The following is an 11,734-nucleotide window of genomic DNA, read 5'->3' as shown; positions in this document are numbered from 1 at the left end:
AAGCAGCACAGCTCACAGAAACATAGAAAATAGGTGCAGGAGTAGGCCATTCGGCCCTTCGAGCCTGTACGCACCGCCATTCAATATGATCATGGCTGATCGGTCCAACTCAGTATCCCGTACCTGCCTTCTCTCCATACCCCTGATCCCTTTAGCCACAAGGGCCCACATCTAACTCCCTCTTCAATATAGCAAATTAACTGGCCTCTATTACCTTCTGTGGCAGAGAATTCCACAGATTCACCACTCTCTGTGTGAAAAAAAACTTTCTCATCTCGGTCCTAAAAGACTTCCCCCTTATCCTTAAACTGTGACCGATTGTTCTGGACTTCCCCAACATAGGGAACAATCTTCCTGAATCTAGCCTGTCCAACCCCTTAAGAATTTTGTAAATTTCTATAAGATCCCCCCTCAATCTTCTAAATTCCAGTGAGTACAAGCCGAGTCTATCCAGTCTTTCTTCATATGAAAGTCCTGCCATCTCAGGAATCATTTATATTTGAGAATTGTGAATGATCAGCCGTGATCACATTGAATGGTGGTCAAGTCAAGTTTATTTGTCACATACACATACACGATGTGCAGTGAAATGAAAGTGGCAATGCCTGCGGATTGTGCACAAAAGAATTACAGTTACAGCATATAAATAAATTTAATAAAGTTAATATAGAGAAGACAAAAATTTTGTCCCTGGAGTTATAAAAGTTAACAGTCCTGATGGCCTGTGGGAAGAAACTCCGTCTCATCCTCTCCGTTTTCACAGCGTGACAGCGGAGGCGTTTGCCTGACCGTGCTGGCTCGAAGGGCCGAATGGCCTCCTCCTGCACCTATTGTCTATTATAAACATAGCACAAAAGGTAAGAAATTTGTGTTTGGTAGATTATTTCTTTGTTGTAACAATGCTTCTTGGCAATAAATCTTATACCGTTGGAAAGCCTGTTTATTTCCCTTTTAAATGGTGCCACATTTGTAAGGAACATGCATTTGTGGGATGAGCAGCAGAGCTGAGTATATGGATTGCGCCCATGAAAAATTTGCCAAATCTTCTCTGCCAATGCCAAACAGCTTATTCTGCTGTTGCTATTGACTCTTGTTTTGAGCTTCTGGTACCCCCAGGTACTGACAAGAATGGGATGCCATCCCACAACAGTGTGTGACCAGGCTGGTGACCAGCATGAGGAGGAGGTGCCAGGCTGTTGTGGCTGTGTATGGTTCTTCCACACGCTACTGTGGCTCCTGTTTATTAAATGAATAAATTGTTAAATTGCCAATATGTCTTGTTTCTTCAGACTTCAATCATCCAATCCACCAAACAACACCGAACAAGAGTCAATGGCAGAATAAGCTGTTTGGCATTGGCAGAGATTTGGCAAATGTTTCATGGGCGCAACCCATATACTCAGCTCTGCTGCTCATCCCACAAATGCATGTTCCTTACAAATGTGGCACCATTTAAAGGGAAATAAACAGGCTTCCAACGGTATAAGATTTATTGCCAAGAAGCATTGTTACAACAAAGAAATAATCTACCAAACACAAATTTCCTTACTTTTTGTGCTATGTTTATATGTATGTGTGTGCGTATAATGCTTGCTTGCGCTCTCTCTCTCTCTCTCTCTATCTCTGTATGTGTATATGTGTGTGTTTATATATAAAATGTAAAAAAATAACTGCAGATGCTGGTACAAATCAAAGGTATTTATTTCACAAAATGCTGGAGTAACTCAGCAGGTCAGGCAGCATCTCAGAGAGAAGGAATGGGTGACGTTTCGGGTCGAGACCCTTCTTCAGACGCTTGAGATGCTGAGTTACTCCAGCATTTTGTGTGTATATATAATTCATATTCATATTCTCTCTCTCTCTCTCTCTCTCTGTATGTGTATATATAATGTTTCTCTCCCTTTCTGTGTGTATATAATGTCTCTCTGTATGTTTCTCTCTTTCTCTCTGTCTGTATATGTTTCTCTCTCTCCGTATGTGTGAATGTGTATGTTTCTTTTTCTGTGTATCTCTCTCTCTCTCTCTCTCTGTAAAAACCACATGCCTATCCAAAAGCCTCCTAAACACCACTTAATAATAAAGATATTAACGTTTTCTTTTGGAATATATGTATGTATGCATATGATTGGGATATGGATCATGTGCATGCACACATATATATTTGGAATATGTGTATTTTCCAAATACTACTTTATTCCTAATGAAAAGGATACGCAAAAGAAAAACAAGACATGCAAAACTTTTAATGCATAGGAAGGAACTGCAGCAAAACGCTTAATGCAGGGACAGTTTCTTCCCAGCTGTTATCAGGCAACTGAACCAAACTTTCACCAACCAGAGGGCAGTCCTGAGCTACCATCTACCTCACTGGAGACCCACAGACTGTCTCTAATCAGACTTTACTGGACTTTGTCTTGCACTGAACATTATTCCCTTTGTCCTGTATCTGTATCTGAATCTGAAGAAGTCTGAAGAAGGGTCTCAACCCAAAACGTCAACCATTCCTTCTCTCCAAAGATGCTGCCTGTCCCGCTGAGTTACTCCAGCATTTTTGTGTCTACCCATGGTATGTTTCAGCTGGATAGCACACTAAACAAAGTTTTTCATTGTATTTTGGTACATGTGACAATAATAAACCAATATCAATACAAATATAGCCTTGGTCCTAATTTGAAGTCCAGATGTAATGTTATAGTAAAACATTTTAAAAACATGCTTAAAATCTGAATTAAAAAGCTGGAAACTGTCAGCCAGCCAAGCCGCTGAAGAAAGTGGAACATTTTAGTTCAAAGATCTTTGTCAGGACTGTCTTTCTAGCCAAGGCAGCATTTGATTTGAGTGTGGCATCAAGCTTCCCTGACAGAACTGGTCCCTGTTTCCCCAAGTTAGTGTACAAAATCATGAGTGGAATAGATCGGGTAAACACGTGTCGTCTCTTGCCCAGAGAAGGGGTATTGAGAACTAGAGGAGAGGTTTAAGGTGCGGGGGAAAAGATTTAATAGGAATCTCAGGGGTAACTTTTTTTTTACACAAAGGGTGGTGGATGTATGGAACAAGCTGCCCGAGGAGGTATGTGTATGAAGGAACTGCAGATGCTGGTTTAAACCGAAGATATACACAAAATGCTGGAGCAACTCAGCAGGGCAGGCATCTCTGGAGATATGAAGAAGGGTCTCTACCCGAAACGCCACCCAATTCCTTCTCTTCAGAGATGCTGCCTGTCCCGCTGAGTTACTCCAGCATTACCGAGGAGGTAGTTGAGACAAGTACTATTGCAACGTTTAAGCAGCATTTAGTCAGGTACAGGGATAGGGGCCAAATGCAGGCAGGTGGGACTAGTGTAGATGGGACATGTTGGTCAGCGTTGGGCAGATGGGCCTGTTTCCGAGCTGTATAACTCTATGTAATAGGTGGATCTAGGCGAGGGAGGTTTTGAGAGGCAGATGGCTGGACAAAGGCCAGAGATAAAAAGACAGATGGAGTGAGGCAAAAGTATTAAAGGCTTGCGATTTGGGAAGCTAGAGGAACGAACATAGGTGGATGGGGGAGGGTGAGTGGAGAAATCGTTGGTCGGCGCGGACTCGGTGAACCGAAGGGCCGGTTTCCTCGCTGTATCTCTAATGCCTAATGTAAATATAAGTAAACTATCACTCGTATCTTGTGTAAATTATTCCAAGATGGTCAACATGGTGTTACAGCAGTAGCAAGAGAAGCAATTTGTTTGGGTTGATTCACCAATGGATCCAGCATTTTGCGGCAGCATTGCGCAGCACGGTGGCACAGCGGTGGAGTTGACTCCTCACGGCGCCAGAGAGCCGGGTTCGATCCCGACTACGATGCTGTCCGTATGGAATTTGTACTTTCTCCCTGTGACCACGTGAGTTTTCTCCGGGTGCTCCGGCTTCCTCCCACATTCCAAAGATATGCAGGCTTGTTGGTTAATTGGCTTCGATAAATTGACAACCGTGTGTAGGGTAGAACTAGTGTGCAGATGATCGGTGGTCGGCATGGACTCGATGGGTCGCACGGCCTATTTCCACGCTGTATCTCTAAACTAAACCAAAAGCTGTACATACTGCAGCGTACACCATGGCACAGGGGTCAGGCTGCAGTTTGGATGATCGTCCAGTAATCAAATGAAGCCAACATCACGAGCAGCCGAACATCAAGTTTATTGTTGAACACAAATTGAATGACACAAAATACAGCATGGACTAATTAGTTGGCTAAATAACCCTTTTATGGATATCCTCGCAGTCACTTATTGCTCCATCCTCAGAGAACGTCCTCGAGAACTATTGCACAGCCCAGAGCTGCAACCAGCAGTGGTAGAATACAAAGTGCTAGAGCAGCTCAGCGGATCAGGCAGCATTGATGGGCGACATCTCGGGTCGGGACCCGACAGATCAGCCATGATTGAATGACGGAGTAGACTCGATGGGCCGAATGGCCTAATTCTACTCCGACGACTCATGAACTAGGACCCTTCTTCAGACTGTTGCGTTCTGCGCACGATTCCAGCATCTGCCGTTCCTTTTGGCTAAGCCAGCAGCATAACCAAGGACGTATCGCACCCTGGCCTCTCCCTCTTCTCCCCTCTCCCATCGGGCAAAAGGTACAGAAGTGTGAAAACGCACACCTCCAGATTCAGGGACAGTTTCTTCCCAGCTGTTATCAGGCAGCTGAACCATCCTGCCACCAACTAGAGAGCGGTCCTGAACTACTATCCATCTCATTGGAGACCCTTGGACTATCTTTGATCGGACTCTATTGAATTCTATCTTGCTCTAAATTTTATTCACGTTGTCCCCTTTAACATGTACACTGTGAAGGCCTCGATTGCGATCATGTATCGTCTTTCCGCTGACTGGCTGGCACGCAACAAAAGCTTTTCACTGAACGTTGGTGCACGTGACAATTAACTAACCTGATGGCAAATAAATCCAAGATGCAAGATTAAAAAAAGATACAAAGTTCTGGAGTAACTCAGCAGGTCAGGCAACATCTCTTCCACAGCCAGCAATGGACCACTGTGAGCTCCACTTTTCCTTGGTCATTGTATACACTGGAATTTAGAAGGATGAGAGGGGATCTTATCGAAACGTATAAGATTATTAAGGGGTTGGACATGTTAGAGGCAGGAAACATGTTCCCAATGTTGGGGGAGTCCAGAACCAGGGGCCACAGTTTAAGAATAAGGGGTAGGCCATTTAGAACAGAGATGAGGAAAAACTTTTTTAGTCAGAGAGTTGTGAATCTGTGGAATTCTCTGCCTCAGAGGGCAGTGGAGGCCAATTCTCTGAATACATTCAAGAGAGAGCTAGATAGAGCTCTTAAGGATAGCGGAGTCAGGGGGTATGGGGAGAAGGCAGGAACGGGGTACTGATTGAGAATGATCAGCCATGATCACATTGAATGGTGGTGCTGGCTCGAGGGCCGAATGGCCTACTCCTACACCTATTGTCTATTATTGATGCCGGCTGTTTTGTCCTGAACCTCCAGTTTCCCTCCCCTGACTCTCCGCCAGAAGAAGGGTCTCGACCCTAAACGTCACCTATTCCTTTCCTCCAGAGACGCTGCCTGACCCGCTGAGTTACTCCAGCGCTTTGTGTCTAAGTTTGTCCAGCCTCCTGTTGTAGATAATGTGGAGGAAGGAACTGCAGATGCTGGTTTAAACCGAAGATAGACACAAAAAACTGGAGTAACTCAGCGGGACAGGAAGCATCTCTGGAGAGAAGGAATGGCTTTTTGTGTCTATCTTCGTCATAGCTAATACCATCTAATCCAGGCAGTATTCAGATAGGATGTCTATTTGTTACGAAGATAGACGCAAAATGCTGCAATAACTCAGTGGGACAGGCAGCGAGGGAAGGAACGGCCGACGTTTCGGGTCAAGACCCTTCTTCAGATCCTCTTTGTCGGGTCGAGACCCTATTTGTTACACGGCGTTTCAACGCAGCCCAGCGAACCGAGCGAGTCGCCATTTGTCCGTTTGCGGTGCTCGGGGATAATTCACTGCGCCCAGACCCAGTGAGTCTCTCGTCAAGCTGGAGGTCAGCCGCTGGAAGGTGCTAGTCCCGTTGCGCGGCAGGGTTGAAGATCTTGGCCAGGAGGGCCGTGTTGGTCTGGGACATCCGCTGGAAGTTGGCCGTCCTCCGCGGGTCGTCGGCCTTGCCCGCCGCCCGGCCGCGGGCTGTCGCCTTGCCCGCCTGGATCTCCGCCTCGGTGGCCCGCTGGCGGAAGTGCCAGCTCTTGTCCTGCCACTCCTCGCCCCTCTGCCGCTTCAGCTCCTGCAGCCTGTCCATACCCCGGCTCTTCTCCACGTTCTGCAGGAAGAAGTTGGTCTCGCGCTTGGCCTGGGAGACCTCCACCCGCAACCTCTGCCGCTTCACCAGCTTCTCGTAGGCCAGCCGCTCACTCAGGTGGATCCACTTAAAGCGGTGCAGGTACTGGTGGAGACAGAGAGAAAGGCTCAGCGAATGACAAGAGCCAACCCTTTCACCTCAAAGACACAAATGTATCCGCCGGGCAGCTTATTTCCCTTCCATCCCATCTCATAGAGTCACACAGCGTGGAAACTTCAGCCCACGCCGATCAACGTGCCCCATCTACACTAGTCCCACCTGCCCGCGCTTGCCCACAACCCACTAGTGCCTGTAGGATAGTGTTAATATGCGAGGATCACTTGTCGGCATGGACTCGGTGGGCCGAAGGGCCCATTTCCATGCTGTATCGTTTTAGTTTTAGAGTAACAGCAGGAATCAGGCCCCTCGACCTACCAGGACCATGCCGACCTATTCCCTCTCTTCTAGATGCTGCCTGACCTGCTGAGTTACTCCAGCATTTTGTGATACCCACACACTAGTTCTATCCTGCACTCCAGGGACAATGTACTGAAGCCAATTAATGTGCAAACCCACACGTCCTTGGAATGTGGGAGGAAACAGATTCACAACTCTCTGGCTGAAAAAGATTTTCCTCATCTGTCCTAAATGGCCTATCCCTTATTCTTAAACTGTGACCCCTGGTTCTGGACTCCCCCAACACGGACCCCTGGTTCTGGAACTCCCCCAACATTTTTCCTGCATCTAGCCTGTCCAATCCCTTTAGAATTGTATACTTTTCTGTAAGATCCCCTCTCGTCCTTCCAGATTCCAGTGAACACAAGCCCAGTCAATCCATTCTTTCATCATATATCTGTCCCGCCATCCCGGGAATTAACCTTACCCAATACCATGACCTATCCCCATGCGGCCCCTGAACTTACCTTCATGTTCCACAGGTCATCGTGGAAGCGGCTGCGTTTCTTGGTCCCGATCGGCGTGTTGTGGAGGCTCCTGGCCACCCGTTTGGCCACGGCCTTGTTCTGATACTCCACCCATCCCTCGATGAAGTTCTTCCCAAGGCCCCTCGTCTTTCTCTTCCGCCGTGCTCTTTTCGCAACTGAAAGGAAGACAGGCTTGTCGTCACTCACAAAAATGGCAGCACCGCCTCCGCCCGTTCCCTGGGGTGCTCTCTTCTCCTCCTCCTCCACCACCACCAAGAACGTGTTCAGAAGGCAGAGGAGATAGCAGGACCACTGGGATAGGCTTTGAGTGGTGTGAACTGAGTGCAGTAAACACTCGTCATTACGGACCTTATTTATCGCATTTATTTATAACGGATTTCAGTTGCGGTGGTGGATATTTTTAAGGCAGAGATAGATATATTTTAGTTTTTTGTTTTTTTTAAGATTTTTTTAGATTTAGAGATACAGCGCGGAAACAGGCCCTTCGGCCCATCGTGTCCGTGCCGCCCAGCGATCCCCTGCACATTAACACTATCCTACACACACTAGGAACAATTTTTTAAAAACATTTACCCAGTCAATTAACCTACCTACCTGTACGTCTTTGGGGTGTGGGAGGAAACCGAAGATCTCGGAGAAAACCCACGCAGGTCACGGGGAGAACGTACAAACTCCTGATTACAAATTCTTGATTAGTGCGGGTGTCAGAGGTTATGGGGAGAAGGCAGGAGAATGGGGTTAGGAGCAGGGGTGCAGTGCTGCCGGAGCTCACTGGAGCGCCGCTCCGGCACCTCTGTAAAAAAAAAAAAAAAAATTAACAGCGAGGAATTTTAACATCAGCCGCTCCGGCTCCAGTGACAGCTCCACCACCTAAAAAATTATCACTGCAACACTGGTTAGGAGGGAGATATATATCAGTCATGATTGAATGGCGGAGTTTACTTGATGGGCCGAATGACCTAATTCTACTCCTATTCCTTATGACTGCAGGACTCTGGCCCCTCTCTGCCTCAGAAGGCAGTGGAGGCCAATTCTCTGAATGCATTCAAGAGAGAGCTAGATAGAGCTCTTAAGGATAGCGGAGTCAGGGGGGTATGGGGAGAAGCCAGGGACGGGGTACTGATTGAGAATGGTCAGCCATGATCACATTGAATGGTGGTGCTAGCTCGAAGGGCCGAATGGCCTCCTCCTGCATCTATTGTCTATTGTGTGTACATGGACACAGCAATATTTCTTCCCAATTGTTATCAGGCAACTGAACTATCCTACGAACAACAAGAGAGCAGTCCTAAGATACCGTCAATCTAATTGGAGACCCTTGGACTATCTTTGATCGGACTTTAAGGGACAATATCTTGCACCACTCCCGTTCCCCTCTCATCTCTCCTCTTCCAACTCATTCACCCCCCCCCCCCGCCTCTCCCCTTCCCTCCCCTCCCCACTTCCCCCTCTCCCCTTCCCTCCCTCCCTCTCACCATCTCCTCACCTCTCCCCTCACCTTCCCCTCACCCTCACCCCCTTTGCCCCTCTCTCCAACCTCTCCTCTCCCTCACCCTCCACTGTCCCCCTTTCACCCCTTCCTCTCTCTCACCTTTCCCCCTCTCTCTCTCACCCTTCCCCGCTCTCTCTCACCTCTTCCCCTCCTTCACCCTTCCCCTCTCTCTCACCATCCCATCTCTCTCTCTCTCACCCCTTCCCCCTCTCTCTATCACCCCTTCCCCCTCTCCCTCACCTCTTCCCCTCCTTCCCCCTCTCACCCCTTCTCCCCCCTCTCTCTCACCCCTTCCCCCTCCCCCTCACCCCTTCCCATCTCTCAACTTCCCATCTCTCTCCTTCCATCTCTCTCTCTCACACCCCTTCCCCCTCTCTCTCTCACTCATTCTCCCCTTCCCCCTCTCTCTCACCCCTTCCCCCTCTCTCTCTCTCTCACTCATTCTCCCCTTCCCCCTCTCTCTCACCCCTTCCCCCTCTCTCTCCCCTTCTCTCACCCTTCCCCTCTCTCTCACCCCTTCCCCCTCTCTCCCCCCTTCCCCCTCTCTCACCCCTTCCCCCCCTCTCTCACCCCTTCCCCCCTCTCTCACCCCTTCCCCCTCTCTCCCCTTCCCCCTCTCTCCCCTTCCCCCTCTCTCCCCTTCCCCCTCTCTCCCCTTCCCCCTCTCTCTCCCCTTCCCCCTCTCTCACCCCTTCCCCCTCTCTCACCCCTTCCCCCTCTCTCTCCCCTTCCCCCTCTCTCTCCCCTTCCCTCTCTCTCTCCCCTTCCCCCTCTCTCTCCCCTTCCCCCTCTCTCTCACCCCTTCCCCCTCTCTCTCTCCCCTTCCCCCTCTCTTCCCCCTCTCTTTCCCCTTCCTTCTCTCTCACCCTTCCCCTCTCTCTCACCCCTTCCCCCTCTCTCTCTCCCCTTCCCCCTCTCTCTCACCCCTTCCCCCTCTCTCACCCCTTCCCCCTCTCTCTCTCACCCCTTCCCCCTCTCTCTCCCCTTCCCCCTCTCTCTCCCCTTCCCCCTCTCACCCCTTCCCCCTCTCTCTCCCCTTCCCCCTCTCTCTCACCCCTTCCCCCTCTCTCTCCCCTTCCCCCTCTCTCTCTCCCCTTCCCCTCTCTCTCACCCCTTCCCCCTCTCTCTCTCCCCTTTCCCCTCTCTCTCCCCTTCCCCCTCTCTCTCACCCCTTCCCCCCCTCTCTCTCCCCTTCCCCCTCTCTCTCACCCCTTCCCCCCTCTCTCTCTCTCTCCCTCTCACTCCTTCTCCCCTCTCTCTCTCTCTCTCTCTCTCTCTTTCTCTCTCACCTTCCCCCCTCTCTCTCTCTCTCTCTTTCTCTCTCACCTTCCCCCCTCTCTCTCTCTCTCTCTCCCTCTCCCTCTCTCTCCCTCCCCCTCTCTCTCTCTCTCTCTCTCTCTCTCTCTCTCTCCCCCCCCCCCCCGGTCTCCACCAACCTGCCGGCTGCAGGAAGATTCTCCCCACCTCCCCGAACGACGCCATCATTTTGCGCATGAGGCAGAGCTCCAGCCCGGGCGGCAAGTAACCGAGGTAGATCACCCCGGGCACCGGCCTGCGTTGCCCCTCCGGCCCCCCCGCTGCCCCCGGGCCCCCGGCCGCTGGATCCAGGCCCTCGGCCTCTGCGCCGTTCCCCGGGCTCCCCTCCGTGCCTGAGGCCTCCGCGCCGCTCCCCTCCGTGCCTGAGGCCTCCGCGCCGCTCCCCTCCGTGCCTGAGGCCTCCGGGCTCCCGGGGCCTTCTCTCCACGGGCTCCGGGCCGGCGACAGCTCCACGTTAGTCGCCATCACTCCCACTCTGACCCACAACGCAGCCCCGGCCCCTGTATATGGACACCACGCTGGGGCATGTGCGGGACCCCGGCCCCTGTATGGCGAACACACGGCCCTGGAAGCGTGGAACCCCGGCCCCTGTATAGCGGACACACGGCCCTGGAAGCGTGGAGCCCCGGCCCCTGTCTAGCGAACACACGGCCCTGGAAGCGTGGAGCCCCGGCCCCTGTCTAGCGAACACACGGCCCTGGAAGCGTGGAACCCCGGCCCCTGTATAGCGAACACACGGCCCTGGAAGCGTGGAACCCCGGCCCCTGTATAGCGAACACACGGCCCTGGAAGCGTGGAGCCCCGGCTCTTGAATATGGACACAACGCTGCGGGAGGAGGGTGTGCGGAACCCCGGCCCCTGTAGAGGGACACAACGCTGGGGATGTGCGGGGCCCCGGCCTCTGTATATGGACACTACGCCGGGGAATGTGGAACCCCGGGCCCTGTATCAAGAGTGTTTTATTGTCATTTGTCAACTTATTTACATCGGCGAAACCAAGCGCAGGCTCGGCGATCGCGTCGCTCAACACCTGCGCTCGGTCCGCGTTGGCCAAACTGATCTCCCGGTGGCCGAGCACTTCTGTCATGGGCCTCCTCCAGTGCCATAGTGAGGCCCACTGGAAATTGGAGGAACAGCACCTCATATTTCGCCTGGGCAGCTTGCAGCCCAGTGGTATGAACATCGACTTCTCCAACTTTAGATAGTTCCTCTGTCCCTCCCTTCCCCTTCTCCTTCCCAGTTCTCCCTCTATCTTCCTGTCTCCACCTATATCCTTCCTTTGTCCCGCCCACCTGACATCAGTCTGAAGAAGGGTCTCGACCCGAAACGTCACCCATTCCTTCTCTCCTGAGATGCTGCCTGACCTGCTGAGTTACTCCAGCATTTTGTGAAATATGTAAACATAGTACTTTGCAAACAATATAATAAATGAAAGTAAAGTTCAGTATATATATATATATCAAAGAAGATGGACATGCTGGAGTAACTCTGCAGGACAAGCAGCATCTCTGGAGAGAAGGAATGGGTGATGTTTCGGGTCGAGACCCTTCTTCAGACTGAGTGCAGCATTTTGTGTCTACCTTCGATTTCATATCATATCATATCATATCATATCATATATATACAGCCGGAAACAG

At 50.7% G+C, this 11,734-nt stretch overlaps 1 protein-coding gene across 1 annotated transcript; it reads right to left on the bottom strand.

Annotated features, from left to right (window-relative positions):
* Window positions 1-1,633: 1,633 nt before the first annotated feature.
* Window positions 1,634-10,666, bottom strand: abt1 (activator of basal transcription 1). The gene is made up of 3 exons (XM_078413117.1): window positions 10,217-10,666; window positions 7,268-7,443; window positions 1,634-6,449 (listed from the first exon to the last, which is right to left on the bottom strand). The coding sequence occupies exons 1-3, from the start codon at window positions 10,560-10,562 to the stop codon at window positions 6,072-6,074; spliced, it is 900 nt and encodes a 299-aa protein (XP_078269243.1). The 5' UTR covers window positions 10,563-10,666; the 3' UTR covers window positions 1,634-6,071.
* Window positions 10,667-11,734: the final 1,068 nt, after the last annotated feature.

Source organism: Rhinoraja longicauda, chromosome 16 (genome assembly GCF_053455715.1).
Source record: "Rhinoraja longicauda isolate Sanriku21f chromosome 16, sRhiLon1.1, whole genome shotgun sequence".
Classification (NCBI taxonomy): domain Eukaryota; kingdom Metazoa; phylum Chordata; class Chondrichthyes; order Rajiformes; family Arhynchobatidae; genus Rhinoraja; species Rhinoraja longicauda.
This window is presented reverse-complemented; position numbering and strand designations above follow the sequence as displayed.

What these genes read in the sequence shown, in the direction of transcription:
- abt1 (XM_078413117.1), bottom strand. Translation starts at nt 10,562, where the DNA reads ATGGCGACTAACGTGGAGCTGTCGCCGGCCCGGAGCCCGTGGAGAGAA. An exon ending in AATCTTCCTGCAGCCGGCAG is followed by an intron (nt 7,444 to 10,216) that starts GTTGGTGGAGAC and finishes TCTTCCTTTCAG; the next exon opens with TTGCGAAAAGAGCACGGCGG. An exon ending in ATGACCTGTGGAACATGAAG is followed by an intron (nt 6,450 to 7,267) that starts GTAAGTTCAGGG and finishes TGTCTCCACCAG; the next exon opens with TACCTGCACCGCTTTAAGTG.